Source organism: Eleginops maclovinus, chromosome 14 (genome assembly GCF_036324505.1).
Source record: "Eleginops maclovinus isolate JMC-PN-2008 ecotype Puerto Natales chromosome 14, JC_Emac_rtc_rv5, whole genome shotgun sequence".
NCBI lineage: Eukaryota > Metazoa > Chordata > Actinopteri > Perciformes > Eleginopidae > Eleginops > Eleginops maclovinus.
In genome coordinates, this window is record NC_086362.1 from 1,259,764 (window position 1) to 1,279,542 (window position 19,779).

The following is a 19,779-nucleotide window of genomic DNA, read 5'->3' on the forward strand; positions in this document are numbered from 1 at the left end:
CAGTGGGAGGATCTGAATTACTGTAAAAAAGGAGACAGACTGCAGGTTTCCCTCTGCAGCAACACTGGAGAGGACCAACACATCATAGTTAAAGATCTAGGATGGGAAGATAAAAACTAACCTCTTCTGTTCTGCTTTCATATTATGTTCCTTCTGCTGATCACACCCTGCTGATATCAAAGGTTGCACACGGTCTTCCCTGGAAATACATATTTCAGGAGTTTATTTGTAACTTTGGATCGACTTGTCTCTCATCTCATGATAAAGATGTGTGAAGTGTCGGAGCAGATGCATCAGCAGCATACTTTGTAATGGGAGAAAGTTAGCGTATCTGCCTATATAGATCTATGCAGCATATATAAAACATTTCTTAATTGAGGAAAATAATTCAATTTTCTGTAAATAAAGAAACTTTAGAAATTGTGTTTTATTTTGAAAAGTCCAGATGCTGACGATACAGAGGATATTTGCTTTGGGAAATATCAACTTCTAGATTTTGTGCTGTAGACAGTATAAATCACATGAGATACTCTTCAAATATATCAGAGTCATATTTAAACATGATATGATGATGCTAAATCAATTGTGCAGGAAAAATGAATTGTTGATCAAAGCTCATTTTTCTGTTTAGATAAACAAACAAAACGAGTCGATTTTGTTCGTTTCCTAAATAGCATATTCATGCTAGCCTGATGAAGTTAGCGTACCAACATGCTTATCGTAGCAGTGCTAACATGCTAGCGGGTATTATCATGATCATCACTCACAACAACTGCAAACATACGTAGATCACTATAGACTCAAGTTACTCTATGAAACCATTAAGGTTAAGCTGGTCCTAAAGTCACCTCATATTCACATACATCTATATAAAAGCCCTTTCTGTGGGTTGTGTCTGAGAGCGTAAAGTATCTGTAGAGTCTAAAATAAAGCTCAGAACATCGTACCCTCAGCTCGCCTTCTAAAATAAATGCGTCAGTCAGTACCTCTGTGGTTTCACTTTGTCTCTGTGTGAGAAAGTCTAACAGCCGCTGCACGTACGATCATGGAACACAGAGAGGTTACACACCTTACACACAACCTGAGCTAAAGCATTAAAGCTCGTGGTGGTCATTATCTTGATGACCAGACTCTGATCTTTCTCATGAGTTATTTCTGTGTAACCCTGAGTTTCCCACAGTGCAGCAGTCCCACCAGCAGCAGCAGCAGAGCCACCATCACTACGGTGAACACAGTCCTTAAGACGAGGAGGACGTACAGGGAGTGATCCGAGGAGGGACACGTCTCTCTGTGAACAGCTGCAAACACAACACAACATCAATATATACTGCAGATAAATAACCTGATCAGGTGTTAGCTATGATGCAATATCTCACCTCTGACAGCCAGCCTGCTCTCTGGTGATTCTCCAGCACCAGAGATGCTGCACTTGTAGAGTCCTTCATCAGATTTAGAAACCTGTGGATGGTGATGTTCTCTGTAGAGCTGCTGTTGATGAGGCGGCCATCTTTATAGAAACCAGCTGAGAGGATGGAGGAAGTGGTCGTCTTGATCCTGCAGCTCAGAGTCACAGACTCTCCCTCCATCACCGGAAGCACAGGACTCTCCAGGATCACAGAACCAGCTGAACAACATCGGGATAAAACGTTCAATCTGACAGAAAAAATCTGGAGTTGCTTCGAAACATTTGACATAATATAGACACAGGCATTATAGAACCTCTGTGGATGTACAGCTGGCTGCTGACGTGCACAGGATGATAAAAATATCATATAATCAGAGCTAAATGATGATTAACTCAGGAATGATCAGGGATGTATCGTAGTGTATCGTCTGCATAGAGGTTAATATGATCAGTGTTTCCTGATGTCCCTGTGGCAGCGTTGAGTGTGTTACTTATATTATATTTGATTTGGATGATTACTCAATTGTCATCAGAGATAAGAACAACAACAACTACTTCACTCATATTTGAAAACCTGGACATCTGTTGTTTGTTAATTTTGTGATCGGAACACATTTCAGAAAATTCTTATCGACAGCGTTAAACTTTTTATAAACTTTTGGGAGGTTTTCTTTTCGTGGCATTTACTCGTTGAATTCAGTTTTTCCCTCCAATATTTAGATGAAAGTTTTCTCTGCATTTAATTTCTTTTATTTGGTCAGATAATGTCATTGCAAAAACTGCGTTATCCTCACAGACTTTATCAGAATCACGTTTTAGCGAGGTAGGTTTTCAAATATGAGGAAGCTGCTTTATTATTGCTGATTAAGATGTAAAATAAGAGCAAATACATAAACATTTTATTAATGTAAAAACTATGATTAAAAAGCTTATTAAAGACATACAAATATACAAAAGAGGGATAAGTTAGGTAAGTGAAGTCAGGTTATATTTTTAGACTTAAAGTAATAATCATACCGGTGATGATGATGTGGACAGAGTTGCTCTTCTCTCCTTTCTCATCCTCACACCAGTAAACCCCGCTGTCTAATGCATAAGCATCTGGAATGGTGCACTTCAGTGTTGTTGAATTAATATTATAACAACCCTGAATGAACTCCTTTTTATTCCTGAACCCTCTCAGAGCAGAGCCAGGACCCTCGCAGAGAAAAGAGAAGGGTGTGTATTCAAAGAGCTGCAGTCTCTCTGTGACAATGTGCAAAGCTGCGTCTGAGAAGCAGAGACAATGAATATATTAAATGTTATTTAGTTCTGCAGCAACATAGAAAGTTAAATGGCTAATATCACATTTAACTTTGCTTCAGTTTGAAGATGAAAATAAGGACAAAATAATAGATAATGCAAAAAATAAAAACGGTATCTTTAGTAGTTTCTACCCACCATCGTTCTGCGTAGAGCTCTTCTGAACATGAACACCCAACAGAATGATCACACACGTCACTGCATATACAAACAGAGAGAACTGTCAATCAGCCACATATGTGTTAATATAAAAGAATCAATGAGAGTTCAAAGAAACCTGAGACTCACACAGTGTGCTGCAGAGCGCTGTGACCTCCATGATGTCTTCCTGCTGTCTGAGCGTCACACTGTGAGACACATAGAGATGATGTGAGTGAGAACTTCCTCTTCCTGTGCAGAGTATTTCTGACGCTGGGGTCAGACTCACTGTGGTTTCAGCACAGAGCTCTAGCTGAAACCTTCAGTTGACATGTGGCTGAGAACACCATGAAAAAAAAAACCTAACTCAGGATTTATAGACAGTGGTAATGATGTGCTGTCTTTGTGCATGGAGGTGTTGCACAAAGACAGCAGTGGTGGCGGTGGTGCCAATTGCATAGGGACTTGGCCTGGGAAGCGGAAGGTCACCAGTTCAAATCCCTGAAAGACCAAGTAATACCGAGGTGTCCCTGAGCAAGGCAGCGTTCCGTACAAGGCTCCCTGGGCACTGTAGATAATGGCAGCCCACTTCTCTTAACACTAGGATGGGTCCCCTCTGTGGGACGGTAACGGGTGTATTGTTCTCTGATGTCATTTTGAAAAAGTTCTACCCGGAAACCAGCCTTAATAATGTGATCATCTCCCTCACTAAACTGAACCTCCTGCTGCTGCTTTTCTGCATCACAGGCAGAAGGGCCGTGCACACTGCTGAAGACATCAACACAGGGTCGGCCCATGGCATAAGCAGTATAGGCGAATGCTAAGGGCACCTCCATCCATGGGGGGCTCTGCAAACAGGGGGGCAGAAAAAAATGAAATTCAAAATGATTAACTTTTACTATTTTTTATAAATGTTTTTACTAATACTGTTAATCATAAATATTATACTTATCCTATTCATGAGATGCACAGTTTTGATTATGCTGTGGGAAAGATAGATATTGTTCTATACTCAGTTTGTATGTTTTCTGTTTCAATAAACACACAAGATCAGTCTGATTTGTTTGTTTCCTAAATAGCAGTCATGCTAGCCTGATTGAAGTTAGGTACCAACATGCTTATAGTGGCAGTGCTAACATGCTAACAGGTATTACCATGTTCATCACTCACGACAACTGCAAACATACGTCAATCACTCTAGACTCAATTCTCACTTAAGTTAATCTATGAAACCATTAAGGGTAAAATGAACCAGGGTCACGTGACTGCCCTCTGAGGAGTGAGGAGTTCAACTTGACTCTGAGAGTTTGGCGAGATCTGGTGGACAAAGAGAGGAACTACACTGCATCCATTTTAATACAGTTCAAAGCTGCAAGGCTTAACATCAACATGTAGTTATATTACCTGAAAGCAGGTTTTAACATTCAAATGATGCAGGTTTATTATTTGATGTGTGATATTCAAAGGAAGGTCACATGGTCAGCTCCTCTGTCCCCTGAATAGTCAGTTGACTGAAACACTGCAGATAATAAGATCTCAGAAAACCAATAAGAAACAGAAATGCTTTTAGTTGTAATTCTTGAAACCAAACATTGAAATGTGTTTGGATCCCGTCCAGTTAGCTTACTAAGCTAGCTCGATACCCTGGGCTCAGTTTGTACTCACGTGTTTTCTGCTTCCTCCTCGGTGTTCGGGAGTTGAAATCGACGTGTTTTTGTTCCTGTTTTGAGATATTATTATTGGAGCTTTGTAGTTTGACCCTTGAAACATCACTCACACACATTCATTCATCACTCCCGTGTGGCTTTCCTCAGGCGGGGTTCGAACCCGCTTGCCCTTCGTCTCCAGGCGGCGTCCTTCACCCTGGGACTATCTGCACTGACAACTTTACCAAGAGCTGGAGAGACGAAGAAGAGCAGACTGAGGATGAAGACACTTCTCCTTCATCAACAGGTGAATAAACAAAGCTCATCACTTTCTTTCTGAACCAGCTGACTGAAGGTTGTGAGTTCAAATCCCATCTACATTTCATCTTTGTGAACCTTTACATGTTTTATAAAAGAGTCTCTTTCAGAAAATCCTGTGCTAAATGAGGAGGAACTCAGTCCAAACTGGATGAATGGTTCATGAAACTTCTGCCCCAAACACCATGATCTGAAACCATGAGTGTTGTCGGTAACGCTGGACTACATCTTTGGGCCCTTTTAAAAAAACGTTCATGGTGGTTCTGTTAGGTGAGGAGTTGAGTCATACCTGCTCACTGTCTTGTGTTGTGAGTTGTCATTACTACGTGCAATGTTGTTCAAGGGAAATTCTTAGCACTGTTTTAAACTGTTTGAGATGTTTTGCTCCCTGCGGTATTTGGACATCTACAAGATTTAGATGTGTTCTCAAAGAGACGTCTTGGATGCCAACAACCTCTAAAAACAACAAAGAAGAATCTTTTCAAAGCCAGAAGCTGCTGGAAATTGTTCTTGTATACAGAGATAATATTTAGAGTAAAACCAGGTTGAAGATGTCGAATGTACTTTAGGTGAATCTCCTATTGTTTGCCACCCTCAGGATCTGTCGCTGCTGGGGGTGTGTTCCTCTACAGACAAGCGTGTGAGAGTGAGCCAGGTGTGCAGAGCGTCAGCAGCCACAGCTTGTCCTGCTATCAGTTTCCTGTTTTGTGATTCTCCTCAGAGTGCTTGGCTTTTGCACGGTAGTGATGGGCAAATGAAGCTTTGGGAAGCACTGAACCACTTCAGCCAATAGTTTGGAACAGTGGTTCATTCCGCGAAGCTTCAGTTACAGTGGCCATGTGAAGTACTGCAGGGTATATGACGTTTCTTTGCCTTGAAAATGATTTGACGCACACACACACACACACACACACACACACACACACACACACACACACACACACACACACACACACACACACACACACACACACACACACTGAGACTCTATATCCTGAGAACCATCGAGAACATCACAGAGGCAGCAGAGAAAGACTCAAGACGCCTCTGGATCAAGATAAAAAGACTTGGGGAGGAGCAAATGTCTTCTGAACAAGTCAAGTTGTGATCTGATCAACAACGCCTAAGTCAGGAGTATCAAAGAGATGTATTAAATCAAATGTACGCACAACTCAATAAGGAGTGATGAGGCTTCATCGTCATTTACAAAAAGAGATGTTAAGGGTCTCAGCCACATGTCAACTGAAGGTTTCAGCTGGAGCTCTGTGCTGAAACCACAGTGAGTCTGACCCCAGCGTCAGAAATACTCTGCACAGGAAGAGGAAGTTCTCACTCACATCATCTCTATGTGTCTCACAGTGTGACGCTCAGACAGCAGGAAGACATCATGGAGGTCACAGCGCTCTGCAGCACACTGTGTGAGTCTCAGGTTTCTTTGAACTCTCATTGATTCTTTTATATTAACACATATGTGGCTGATTGACAGTTCTCTCTGTTTGTATATGCAGTGACGTGTGTGATCATTCTGTTGGGTGTTCATGACTCTACAAGTGCAGCATCTCTGGTGCTGGAGAATCACCAGAGAGCTGGCTGGCTGTCAGAGGTGAGATATTGCATCATAGCTAACACCTGATCAGGTTATTTATCTGCAGTATATATTGATGTTGTGTTGTGTTTGCAGCTGTTCACAGAGAGACGTGTCCCTGCTCGGATCACTCCCTGTACGTCCTCCTCGTCTTAAGGACTGTGTTCACCGTAGTGATGGTGGCTCTGCTGCTGCTGCTGGTGGGACTGCTGCACTGTGGGAAACTCAGGGTTACACAGAAATAACTCATGAGAAAGATCAGAGTCTGGTCATCAAGATAATGACCACCACGAGCTTTAATGCTTTAGCTCAGGTTGTGTGTAAGGTGTGTAACCTCTCTGTGTTCCATGATCGTACGTGCAGCGGCTGTTAGACTTTCTCACACAGAGACAAAGTGAAACCACAGAGGTACTGACTGACGCGTTTATTTTAGAAGGCGAGCTGAGGGTACGATGTTCTGAGCTTTATTTTAGACTCTACAGATACTTTAGGCTCTCAGACACAACCCACAGAAAGGGCTTTTATATAGATGTATGTGAATATGAAGAAGAGGCTTTGTAGAAACAGACAAATGTGTATGGTTTAATAGGGTAACTGAAGGGGTGAACAATTCACAAATCAATTTACAAATACTACATTTTATATTTCATATATTGTTGGTTTAAAAACAACATATTTGGAAGATGGTATTTCTCAGAGCAAATATCAAAACTGTACATCAGAGTCGGAACTTTTCAGAATAAAACTGAATTTGAAGTTGTTCATATCTTTACAGTAGAAACACTGAGTGAATACTTTTACAGTACACAATGAAGACAAAACTAAAGATTTGTAAAGATTGTATAAACATTTAAAATCCAGTAAACTCAAAACCTCTCATTTTGTTAATTTCCAATATTTTTATAACAATATTTAAATTAGAGATACGTTCACAATATTCAACCTTTCAAATCCTGTTTTCTTTCCTGTCCGTGATAAATCTGTCACACATCTTTTCATGAGACGAGGAACAAGACCATCAAACGTCTCAAATCCACATTTTCTGCAGCTTTGAATAAAAGCAGTGTAAGATCAGCTAAAGGAAACTCATATGAGCAGAGAAGAAGGGGCTAGTTATTATCGGTCAGTGGATTTTACACAGAGTCGATGTTGTATCACTCTCTTGTTGTTGCGGAGGGTGAACCACAGTGTGTCTCCAGGGCTCCAGGGCTTCAGATCCTTCCACACCAGGTCACCAGCAGGATAACTGGGGTCACACTTTGGTACCCAGATCTGTAAAATACAAAGTTCAGACCAAATCATTCAATTATGAAATGAATAAAACAGTGCATTAATATTGGATTCTGTTTCTATAAAACAAAGAACATTTTAAATCAGACGTTTAAAATGCAGCTCACAGTGACATGTCCTCCAGCCTTCAGCAGCAATTCTTCAAATTATATTTCTTGTTGGTTTCTCTGATATGCAGAGAAATATCCCAGTATTTCAGCTGTTTGTCCTGCAGGAGGTGACATCATCAGTTTGTTTATAGATCAATGAAAGCAAGAGAAAATGGCTCTTTTAAATAGTGTTCACACTCAAAGCACTTCTACAGAGGTCATCCACACAGACAGCATTACCTCAGTGGAAGAGTTTCTGAGACGGATATATTCACGCTGTTGGTCGACCTCAATATCCATTCCTGAGTCTGTCTGAGAGGGGGACATCACACACAGTCATTTAGTGTGTGTGTGTGTGTGTGTGTGTGTGTGTGTGTGTGTGTGTGTGTGTGTGTGTGTGTGTGTGTGTGTGTGTGTGTGTGTGTGTGTGTGTGTGTGTGTGTGTGTGTGTACCTTTTTCTTTAGGTCCTTCAGTTCTCTCTCAGCTCCCTCTCTCCTGGTCTTCTCCTGCTGGAGCTGCTCCTCAAACAGAGAGAAAGAGAGATGAAGACATCTGACCTTTATTCAGAGAACAGAACCTCCTGGTCTGAATGGAATCTAAATAAATACGTTCCCTGTCTGACTCAGATGTTCTCTCATGGTCACAGACACATGTTGGTTTCAGTTACAGTCAGACAGATGATTCAGAAAATACATCCAGCTGTTTTAGTTGTGGTGTGACGTTCTGTACGGTTCAAGGCTCTTTAACGGCACAACGACAGAATAATATGACAGTGGTTTCAAGGCATCGTTTTGAACTGACGGTGTTTATCAGCGGTCAGAAACTTCAGTGCAGGATATCATACGCTGTCTTCAGAGGACTTTCAGGGGACAAAACAGGACCAACCTCTTTGGTCTCATTCTCCAGCTGCTTCTTTAGGTCCTCAGCTTCTTTCTCAGCTTCCTCCCTCTTCTTCTGCTCCTCTTCAAACTTCTGTCTGGAAACCTGCAAGTTTGTAGTTGGGGAATTAAAGTGAACGTAACAAAACATGACAAATGTCAAGATCCAATGGTCTTACTTTTTAGAAAGGAACATGTCAAGTCCATTTGAGAACACAGTTCCACTGCATGAGCAGCAAAAACCAATCTACCACACATTCCACAGAGTCATGCATCGGTACACTAAGACAGAGAGGAAGACTGTACACATGGAGCAAACCAATCTTTGAATTATGCTCCTATACATGTGTATCTGCAGATAACAATGTTGCCTTCTTTTACTTCCTGTCTTTTAGTTTTCCCCTGATAGTCTGATAACCTGTACTTGTGTTTCTTGCCCTCCCCAGCTGTCTTTTCTTTGTGGTTAGTCTTGTGTGTGTATAAAGTCTTGTCCTCCCTGGTGTTCCTTGTCAGTTTGTCGTTGTTGTTCCCTCGGTTTGGTCCCTGGTCTGCATTGTTTGGATTCCCCTCATCAGTGTCCCCTGGGTCTTCCTGGTTTTTCTCTAGTTTTTGTGACCGACTTTTCTTTACTTCAACCTTGCCTGCTCCTGTAGCTTTAGTCCCAGCTTTTAGTTTAATAAAGCTTGCCTTTTGTTGATGTTTCTTTATCTCCCTCCCATGTTTTGTACTGCTCTTGGGTCCACATTTCCTGCCTAACCCTTAAAAAACATCATCAAAATGACTTATGGTTTACCCCTCAAGTGAACCAGGACTTCAACGTTCACATATTGACAGTAGTTTGTTCTTAATAGAACTAGACTAGAGATCAGACTCAGTTAGTCATGGAGTCCAACAACAGATCCTGTCTCAGTGTAAATCATTTTATATCTCAGATCAAACTTTACCTAAAGTAGTTGTGTTGTTTTTTATAAAGTAGTGTCCTGTTTCTTTACTTACCTGTGTGCTCTTCTCTTCTCCTTTATTCTTCCCCCTCTCCGTGGGAACAGTTTGAACTGTGGTAAGCTGCCCTCTTTCTTCTTCAGTGGTATTCTGATCTTTAGATATCACGTAATTAAAACATTTAGCCTTTTTAGATTTAGATTTTGATCAATTGAACTTTAATCATCACAACTGAAACATAACGTTTAACCCTAAACCATCTGAGTATAATTTGACGTATTAACAGTAATGAGATTAACGAGTCACTCACTGAGTATGTTCTGTCTCTGCTTCCACAAAACTAAGAAGGAACCAGCCAACATCAACAGAACGCAAACAGCCAAACTGACAGCCAGACCGATAATGATGGAAGATGATCTGGACTGGAGCGTAAAGAAATAATCTGAAATGATAAAACGCAGAACATCACAGCATTAATGTGAAACTGGACCTCGGCTGTCGGAGACTGAAGCAGGTATTGCATCATAAAATAAACATGAGGTCTACCTGAAATTCTGAAGTGTGTCTGTGTGGTGTGCTTGGTGTTGTGGTGCTGGACTCTGCAGGTGAAGCTGTTGCTGTGTCTCTTCTCCACAGTCACTCTGCTGCTGACAGTATAGAGGTCATCAGGACCTCTGACTGTCTCTGGAGGTCCAGCAGAGAGGAGCTTTCCCTCAGCGTCCAGCCACAACACCTCAGGCTCCAGAGACCAGCCTGCAGACTTACACTGCAGCACCACTCCTCCGGTCTGACCGTCCAGCCCTGATAAACTGATGACAGGAGGAGAGGCAGGACCTGATGCTGAAAACAAAGAAGAAGAGGAAGTATTTGATATCTGATAGCAGGTGAGGAGATGGCCCAGAAACAGACATTATTGTTTCAGTTCTTGAGCAATTTAGAGCCTCAACCTGTCCAGATCCTCACGTAACAGTCCAATGGGCTCGCCACTGCGAGTTGGCTCCAGGTACCCCTCACCTGAAACACTCCTTTTGCCGGCTCCAAAATGACGGAACAACTTTCACTTATTCAAATCAAGACAGCAGAAGATCTACAGACTTTTGGCTTTCCAAACACCCAACTACACTCTGATATTCTCATCTTTGAACTCTCACTAGAACATGCAGTACGGTTAGCGGGAAACAAAATACACTAGAGTATTAAATATTCAGAGATACTGAAACTACAATCCTTTCTGAGAGGTCAAATCAGGGACTTGAATTACATGTCACCAGTTAGAAGCTTTTATTCAAAGCAACTTTTATACATTCAATACTGTGGGCAATCCCCAAAGGAGCAATTTGATTTGAAGTGTTGACATGCTGACTGCACTGGGACTGGAAACGGTTCTCCCCTGATCCAAAGGTCAGCGCACTATCCCACTGTGCCACATTCTCCCTAAAACATGCCCCATGAACACATAGATTACTCACTTACCACAAACTAGGTGAACAAAAGATTGCTGGCTCAGTTCTGGAATGAAACATCTGTATTTCCCCTGATCAGAGAGTTGTACGTTGGACAGTTTCAGAGAGATGTTCCCGTTCTTCAGCTCATCGGTGAATATCGATGTTCTTCCCTCAAAGTTTTTGTGTTTCATTTCCTTTAGTTCCTGACCAGAACGCATCACATGGACGAATCTTGGGTTCAGGTCGGGCCTCGTCCACTCCAACGTCTTACCAGCAGCATTTACCGCCGGCTCCAGGTAACACGGCAAAATGATGTCACTGCCAAGGTTTGCTACGATTGGCTGACGTGAGCCAATCAGCTGAGACTGACCTGGGAATACAAACATGTAAACATCATGTTCTTGAAATAAACAGAGCAAGATTTGAATATTAGACAAACAAGAACAATAGAAGCTCTAGTAGTCCTCCCATAGTATGGAACTATAGGCAACATATCTTAACTTCTGCACCTCTCGGCTCTTTTCAGGATTTAGAAAGTCTAGTGATGATTTAAGACTGCCCAATAGAAGAAGAATCCAGAGGTGTGTGTTAGTTACCTCTACAGTGGTGTGTGTGTGTGTGTGTGTGTGTGTGTGTGTGTGTGTGTGTGTGTGTGTGTGTGTGTGTGTGTGTGTGTGTGTGTGTGTGTGTGTGTGTGTGTGTGTGTGTGTGTGTGTGCATGTTAGTTACCTCTACAGTGGTGTGTATGCATGTGTGTGTGTGTGTGTGTGTGTGTGTGTGTGTGTGTGTGTGTGTGTGTGTGTGTGTGTGTGTGTGTGTGTGTGTGTGTGTGTGTTAGTTACCTCTACAGTGGTGTGTTAGGAGAAGAAGGAGAACCAAAACACTGAGAGTCCTGAGGTGAGTTTTAAGGGGCTTTCCGTCTGTGTGGAGAAGCATCATGGAGCACTGGAGAGGAACAGGAAACAGAGAACAGGCTGAACTTCCAGGACTACATGCTTTAAAACAATCCTTTATCCAAACACTGGACAAGAAGGGCTCCATCCAGAGGTCTGAGTTATGAACTCGAGGCTCCAATCAATTCAGCAAACGTTATCCCCTTCTTGTGTGCTCTACTTATAATCCACATATCCTATTTCTTCATCTGATATCTTCTGTTTCAAACATGTAGTGATCATTTAGTCACACTAGCAGCCATGTTACAAAATACCCCCGGTGCATTAACCTGACTAAAGAGTCTCTGCACACAATAACCAGTTCAGTTTGATGACTGTCACCAAGTGAAGGCAGCTTTCCCTCGGACACAAACGCATGAAATACATTTTGTGTTCTGCTCTAATCTAAAACTGTGCTTCACCAAAACTCAATATGCAGACTGGCTTTTGATAAAACAGCCTTGCCTCTTTTTGATCTCATGTATTAAATGTTTAAAATATAAAACAAATGTAAGAGCTCGTACCTGCTGGGTGTCTCTGACTGTGAGGACCGTCTCTGTAAATCACTGACAGACTCAACCGTGTACGATGCAGAGAGAGTAACGGCTGATTCACTTTCATATTATTATATATGTTCTGCTTAATTTAGTGTTTCAGTGTGCAGATATTTCTGCAACAGTAAGAGACGCTTCTTACTAAAACACAAACAAGTTTGGTTCAAATCTATCCACTGAATTGTTATCTGAGCTTCACATCGAGCCTCTCGGTTTATCTGAACTTTGGATTCAGTTTCTCGGTTACTGGTTATAAATTAATACGTGGCAATAAAATAATGTAAGACCGGTTGTGATTGGGCTTGATTTGGAAACACTTTCCTCAAAAGCTTACTTCTCGATCAACTTTCCTCGGAAGAAATATTACAAACTCAAATAGTTCAGAGTCTTATCCCACAAATTGCTTTCAGCATTATGAGAAACACAAGTTCCCTTCACCTCCACCTTCCATCTCCGTCACTGGTTTGGTTTTAATAATTAAGATCCTTATAAATCAGCAACGCTCTTTCCCTTTAATTCAGTTTGGTTAGGATGAACCTCTATGCAGACGATGCTCTACGTTATATTTCTGATTTATTCTGATTTATTCATCTTTGTGTTTTATTTGTTTGTAATATTTCATTCATTCTGTGCACGTTACTATCCCCACTATTCACAGTATTTCAAGAGGATATTTATTCTCTCGGCCCAAATTATCTAAAATGTTTTGCTGCGAATTCCTCCAAATTTGTCTGTTTTATCCGATGTTGTTCAGGTGGTTCTGTGATCCTGGAGAGTCCTGTGCTTCCGGTGACGGAGGGAGAGTCTGTGACTCTGAGCTGCAAAAACAAGATGAACACTTCCTCCGTCCTCTCAGCTGATTTCTATAAAGATGGCCGCCTCATCAGGAGCAGCTCTACAGAGAACATGACCATCCACAGGGTTTCTAAATCTGATGAAGGACTCTACAAGTGCAGCATCTCTGGTGCTGGAGAATCCCCAGAGAGCTGGCTGGCTGTCAGAGGTGAGATATTGCATCATAGCTAACACCTGATCAGGTTATTTATCTGCAGTATATATTGATGTTGTGTTGTGTTTGCAGCTGTTCACAGAGAGACGTGTCCCTGCTCGGATCACTCCCTGTACGTCCTCCTCGTCTTAAGGACTGTGTTCACCGTAGTGATGGTGGCTCTGCTGCTGCTGCTGGTGGGACTGCTGCACTGTGGGAAACTCAGGGTTACACAGAAATAACTCATGAGAAAGATCAGAGTCTGGTCATCAAGATAATGACCACCACGAGCTTTAATGCTTTAGCTCAGGTTGTGTGTAAGGTGTGTAACCTCTCTGTGTTCCATGATCGTACGTGCAGCGGCTGTTAGACTTTCTCACACAGAGACAAAGTGAAACCACAGAGGTACTGACTGACGCGTTTATTTTAGAAGGCGAGCTGAGGGTACGATGTTCTGAGCTTTATTTTAGACTCTACAGATACTTTACGCTCTCAGACACAACCCACAGAAAGGGCTTTTATATAGATGTATGTGAATATGAAGAAGAGGCTTTGTAGAAACAGACAAATGTGTATGGTTTAATAGGGTAACTGAAGGGGTGAACAATTCACAAATCAATTTACAAATACTACATTTTATATTTCATATATTGTTGGTTTAAAAACAACATATTTGGAAGATGGTATTTCTCAGAGCAAATATCAAAACTGTACATCAGAGTCGGAACTTTTCAGAATAAAACTGAATTTGAAGTTGTTCATATCTTTACAGTAGAAACACTGAGTGAATACTTTTACAGTACACAATGAAGACAAAACTAAAGATTTGTAAAGATTGTATAAACATTTAAAATCCAGTAAACTCAAAACCTCTCATTTTGTTAATTTCCAATATTTTTATAACAATATTTAAATTAGAGATACGTTCACAATATTCAACCTTTCAAATCCTGTTTTCTTTCCTGTCCGTGATAAATCTGTCACACATCTTTTCATGAGACGAGGAACAAGACCATCAAACGTCTCAAATCCACATTTTCTGCAGCTTTGAATAAAAGCAGTGTAAGATCAGCTAAAGGAAACTCATATGAGCAGAGAAGAAGGGGCTAGTTATTATCGGTCAGTGGATTTTACACAGAGTCGATGTTGTATCACTCTCTTGTTGTTGCGGAGGGTGAACCACAGTGTGTCTCCAGGGCTCCAGGGCTTCAGATCCTTCCACACCAGGTCACCAGCAGGATAACTGGGGTCACACTTTGGTACCCAGATCTGTAAAATACAAAGTTCAGACCAAATCATTCAATTATGAAATGAATAAAACAGTGCATTAATATTGGATTCTGTTTCTATAAAACAAAGAACATTTTAAATCAGACGTTTAAAATGCAGCTCACAGTGACATGTCTTCCAGCCTTCAGCAGCAATTCTTCAAATCTATATTTCTTATTGGTTTCTCTGATGTGCAGAGAAAGATCCCACTGTTTCAGCTGTTTGTCCTGCAGGAGGTGACATCATCAGTTTGTTTATAGATCAATGAAAGCAAGAAAAAATGGCTCTTTTAAATAGTGTTCACACTCAAAGCACTTCTACAGAGGTCATCCACACAGACAGCATTACCTCAGTGGAAGAGTTTCTGAGACGGATATATTCACGCTGTTGGTCGACCTCAATATCCATTCCTGAGTCTGTCTGAGAGGGGGACATCACACACAGACATTTAGTGTGTGTGTGTGTGTGTGTGTGTGTGTGTGTGTGTGTGTGTGTGTGTGTGTGTGTGTGTGTGTGTGTGTGTGTGTGTGTGTGTGTGTGTGTGTGTGTGTGTGTCCAATATCACTGTAAGATATATGATTAAACATTTGGTGACAAGTGTACCCTTAGGTCCTTCAGTTCTCTCTCAGCTCTCTCTCTCCTGGTCTTCTCCTGCTGGAGCTGCTCCTCAAACTGAGAGAAAGAGAGATGAAGACATCTGACCTTTATTCAGAGAACAGAACCTCCTGGTCTGAATGAAATCTAAATAAATACGTTCCTGTCTGACTCAGATGTTCTCTCATGGTCACAGACACATGTTGGTTTCAGTTACAGTCAGACAGATGATTCAGAAAATACATCCAGCTGTTTTAGTTGTGGTGTGACGTTCTGTACGGTTCAAGGCTCTTTAACGGCACAACGACAGAATAATATGACAGTGGTTTCAAGGCATCGTTTTGAGCTGACGGTGTTTATCAGCGGTCAGAAACTTCAGTGCAGGATATCATACGCTGTCTTCAGAGGACTTTCAGGGGACAAAACAGGACCAACCTCTTTGGTCTCATTCTCCAGCTGCTTCTTTAGGTCCTCAGCTTCTTTCTCAGCTTCTCCCTCTTCTTCTGCTCCTTTTGAAACTTCGGTCTGGAAACCTGCAAGTTTGTAGTTGGGGAATTAAAGTGAACGTAACAAAACATGACAAATGTCAAGATCCAATGGTCTTACTTTTTAGAAAGGAACATGTCAAGTCCATTTGAGAACACAGTTCCACTGCATGAGCAGCAAAAACCAATCTACCACACATTCCACAGAGTCATGCATCGGTACACTAAGACAGAGAGGAAGACTGTACACATGGAGCAAACCAATCTTTGAATTATGCTCCTATACATGTGTATCTGCAGATAACAATGTTGCCTTCTTTTACTTCCTGTCTTTTAGTTTTCCCCTGTTAGTCTGATAACCCAGGGGTTTTCAACCGGTGGTCCGCGGACCCCTGGTGGTCCGCGGCGGCATTGCATGTGGTCCGTGACAAGAGCCTATGTTGATCAGTTCACCATTGTTTTTTTTTAATATAAATTCGCTTTGATATTTCAACACATTTCCAGAATACCGTTACATATCGTGAAAAATATGTTTAAAATAATATAAAGGAAATTCAAGCTGACAGAATGTAGCCTTGCGCCTATCCAGTCTATGGTAGCCTGTGATTCGCTAATGGTAATGAGTTGCGTCGCTAACCTCACTTATTATTCATTACGTACAGTCTTGCGAGCAAAGTTGACACACATTTATAAGCATAGCCGACGAGAGTATTTTAAGATAGGTTGTAGTACAGCAAACATTTGTTACATATGTACTAGTCTAGCTATATATCTAGCACCAATGGATCGTTTTGTAGTGAGGAAAGTGCCAGAGGGACAGGCTGCCATGACAGAGGGTCAGGCTGCCACGACAGAGGGACAGGCCGCCACGATAGGGCAAGGACAGGCTTCCGAAGCGTCAACTTCGCAAAAAAGACGAAAAAGAAAATACAATGAGGAATATGTTAAATATGGATTCACAGTGACGACAGACAGAGCAGGAGAGGAGGTACCACTGTGTTTCGTATGTTCAACAATTCTCTGTAATGAAGCTATGAAGCCGTCGAAACTTACGCGGCATATGGAGACGCATCACGTCCACTTGAAGGCCAAACCCGTTGAGTACATGCAACAGATGTTGCGTGATTTCAAAGGACAGCAGGCTACCATGAGGAAGAGTGCAAAAATAAATGAAAACGCACTGAAAGCATCGTATCTGGTCGCTCTCAGGGTTGCAAAAAGTAAGAAGCCCCATACCATTGCAGAGCAGCTTATATTGCCAGCAGCCATAGATATGTGCAGAGCTATGGTAAGCGAAGAATGTGCCAACAAATTAAAAACTATTCCGTTGTCAGACAACACAATCGGAAGACGAATTGGGGAAATGGCAAATGATGTCAAAGACCAGCTGATGGCAAAACTTCAGACAGTTCTGTTTTCCCTTCAAATCGACGAGACGACAGATGTTACTAATGATGCGCAACTGTTAACATTTGTGCGATACGAGGACAGTGGCACTATGTGCGAGGAATTTCTTTTTTGCAAACCACTGCCCGGGCGAACTACCGGTGTAGAAATATTTAAAGCACTGGACGATTTTTTCACGGAGCACAATATCTCGTGGCAGAGGTGCGTTGCATTATGCAGCGATGGGGCCCGAGCCATGAGTGGCAGCAAGACTGGACTGTTTGCGCATGTAAGGAGGGTGGCTCCGGGGGTAATTTGGACACACTGCCTGATTCATAGAGAGGCTCTCGCCTCCAAAGATCTCAGTGTTGAGCTCAGTGGTGTGTTTGATGTCGTTGTCAAGACGGTCAACTTCATAAAACGAAACGCATTGAATACACGCCTGTTTTCATCCCTATGCCATGACTTGGGAAGTGAACACAGCTCTCTCCTTTATCATTCAGAGGTGCGTTGGCTGTCTCGCGGCGCTGTGCTCGCCCGTGTTTGAACTACGCGGAGCTATCTACGAGTTCTTGTGCGAGAAGCATTCTGATCTGGCTTCCAATTTCAACGATAGTTACTGGTTAACTAAGCTGGCGTACCTCACAGATGTTTTTGCAGAGCTGAACAAGTTGAACAGCTCCATGCAAGGGAGAGATGCAAACGTCATGCAGCTCTACGAGAAGCTCGACGCATTTGTGAAAAAAATGTCAAAGTGGATCGAACGAGTGGAGAGCAATAACTTGGCGATGTTTCCTTCAGTTGAGGAATACCCTGACAGCACTGACATCAACGACACTATATGTGAGCATTTGAGGAAGCTTGTGCGTCAATTCGCAAAGTACTTCACTGATTCGGAAGAGTGGCGCCGTGACAGCAAGTGGATCCTGCTCCCATTCAGTGACGATGCATCAGTAGGGTTAAGTCTGACGGCTGTGGAAGAGGATAAGCTGATTGAGATGTCCACAGACTCTGTCAGGAGGCATATGTACGACACACAGCCCCTTGTTAAATTCTGGATAAGTTGCCAGACAGAATTTCCACAGCTTGCTGCAAAAGCAATGAGGTGTCTTTTGCCCTTTCCAACCACATACCTGTGTGAGAGTGGTTTTTCTACACTGGCGTACTTAAAGAATAAGTACAGGGCTAGGCTTGATCCAGAGAATGACATGAGACTGTCTCTGTCTACCATTTCGCCACGAATAGACAGGCTGTGTGGACTTCACCACGCCCAGATATCACACTGACAGGTAGGCCTAATTCTCCCATGTTTTCACTGTTACGACCCTGGCGGGTTTAGGCCCCGCCCTGTGTTAATGGTAAGCCTGTTCTCTCTCCCTGCTTTTCTCAATCTCTCTCTGCTTTTCTCAATCTCTCTGTCTCTACAGCAGGTGATTGGTGACAGGTCTGTCCTGGCTGGGTTATAAAAGCCCTGACCAGCCAGCAGTTGAGGCTGCCTTGGTCTTCATTTGTTGGATTTTGGTTCTCCGGTGTTGTTGGATTTTTGTTCTCCGTTGTTGTTTTGTCACACACCTAGACTGACTTTGCATGACATTTTTAGTTACTTTTCCCAATACTGAATTGCACAACACTTTATTATTCTTTATTCTTTCTTTAAAATAATCTTTAATTTAATTTAATTTAATAAATCTACTTTTATTATTATAAAATCTGCGTGGCCTCTCTTTCATGTTTCATGCATTGAGCTATGCATGTAACACCAAATACACACGCGCACGCGCAGGCACATCAGTGGGCCGCGGATTGCTTTCTAGTCCGAATGGTGGTCCCTGGGACAAAACCAGTTGAAAACCCCTGTGATAACCTGTACTTGTGTTCCTTGTCAGTTTGTCGTTGTTGTTCCCTCGGTTTGGTCCCTGGTCTGCATTGTTTGGATTCCCCTCATCAGTGTCCCCTGGGTCATCCTGGTTTTTCTCTAGTTTTTGTGACCGACTTTTCTTTACTTCAACCTTGCCTGCTCCTGTAGCTTTAGTCCCAGCTTTTAGTTTAATAAAGCTTGCCTTTTGTTGATGTTTCTTTATCTCCCTCCCATGTTTTGTACTGCTCTTGGGTCCACATTTCCTGCCTAACGCTTAAAAAACATCATCAAAATGATTCATGGTTTACCCCTCAAGTGAACCAGGACTTCAACGTTCACATACTGACAGTAGTTTGTTCTTAATAGAACTAGACTAGAGATCAGACTCAGTTAGTCATGGAGTCCAACAACAGATCCTGTCTCAGTGTAAATCATTTTATATCTCAGATCAAACTTTACCTAAAGTAGTTGTGTTGTTTTTTATAAAGTAGTGTCCTGTTTCTTTACTTACCCGTCTGCTCTTCTCTTCTCCTTTATTCTTCCCCCTCTCCGTGGGAACAGTTTGAACTGTGGTAAGCTGCCCTCTTTCTTCTTCAGTGGTATTCTGATCTTTAGTGCTAGTAGCTTGAAAGCGTTCTGAATAGTTTCTTAAGGTCTCTGTGGAAAAACCTAATTCA

General features: G+C 42.1%; 4 protein-coding genes and 2 long non-coding RNA genes across 19 annotated transcripts in view; 2 read left to right on the forward strand and 4 right to left on the reverse strand.

Moving 5' to 3' along the window:
* Nucleotides 1–19,779, reverse strand: part of LOC134876195 (low affinity immunoglobulin gamma Fc region receptor III-like) — a 40,344-nt gene that overhangs the window by 13,164 nt on the left and 7,401 nt on the right. The gene's annotated exons all lie outside the window — the stretch shown is intronic.
* Nucleotides 1–19,779, forward strand: part of LOC134876181 (butyrophilin subfamily 3 member A2-like) — a 28,086-nt gene that overhangs the window by 3,289 nt on the left and 5,018 nt on the right. The window lies entirely within an intron of this gene.
* LOC134876212 (low affinity immunoglobulin gamma Fc region receptor II-like) lies at nucleotides 446–3,110 on the reverse strand. The gene is given in 6 exon segments (XM_063901153.1): nucleotides 446–1,298; nucleotides 1,377–1,463; nucleotides 1,466–1,624; nucleotides 2,423–2,674; nucleotides 2,846–2,905; nucleotides 2,996–3,110. Coding segments are annotated over 6 exon segments (738 nt in total). The 5' UTR covers nucleotides 3,027–3,110; the 3' UTR covers nucleotides 446–1,149.
* On the reverse strand, nucleotides 6,964–12,747 carry LOC134876186 (butyrophilin subfamily 3 member A2-like). 2 transcript variants are annotated; one of them, XM_063901096.1, is made up of 11 exons: nucleotides 12,493–12,747; nucleotides 11,879–11,981; nucleotides 11,065–11,406; nucleotides 10,138–10,431; nucleotides 9,902–10,033; nucleotides 9,649–9,746; nucleotides 8,660–8,758; nucleotides 8,227–8,289; nucleotides 8,014–8,085; nucleotides 7,792–7,892; nucleotides 6,964–7,666 (listed from the first exon to the last, which is right to left on the reverse strand). In XM_063901096.1, the coding sequence occupies exons 2-10, from the start codon at nucleotides 11,973–11,975 to the stop codon at nucleotides 7,812–7,814; spliced, it is 1,278 nt and encodes a 425-aa protein (XP_063757166.1). In that variant the 5' UTR covers nucleotides 11,976–11,981; nucleotides 12,493–12,747; the 3' UTR covers nucleotides 6,964–7,666; nucleotides 7,792–7,811. The 2 variants fall into 2 exon arrangements, with proteins under 2 accessions (XP_063757166.1, XP_063757165.1); XM_063901095.1 differs by having other exon boundaries at nucleotides 8,227–8,301.
* LOC134876232 (uncharacterized) lies at nucleotides 13,361–14,384 on the forward strand. Its single transcript, XR_010167380.1, has 2 exons — nucleotides 13,361–13,525; nucleotides 13,604–14,384. It is a non-coding gene; the product is annotated as an uncharacterized LOC134876232 (long non-coding RNA).
* On the reverse strand, nucleotides 14,077–19,759 carry LOC134876231 (uncharacterized). Of its 3 annotated transcripts, none has more exons than XR_010167376.1 (6): nucleotides 19,614–19,759; nucleotides 15,809–15,906; nucleotides 15,383–15,439; nucleotides 15,128–15,199; nucleotides 14,905–15,006; nucleotides 14,077–14,779 (listed from the first exon to the last, which is right to left on the reverse strand). It is a non-coding gene; the product is annotated as an uncharacterized LOC134876231 (long non-coding RNA). The 3 variants fall into 3 exon arrangements; XR_010167378.1 differs by having other exon boundaries at nucleotides 15,383–15,442; XR_010167377.1 differs by having other exon boundaries at nucleotides 15,383–15,451.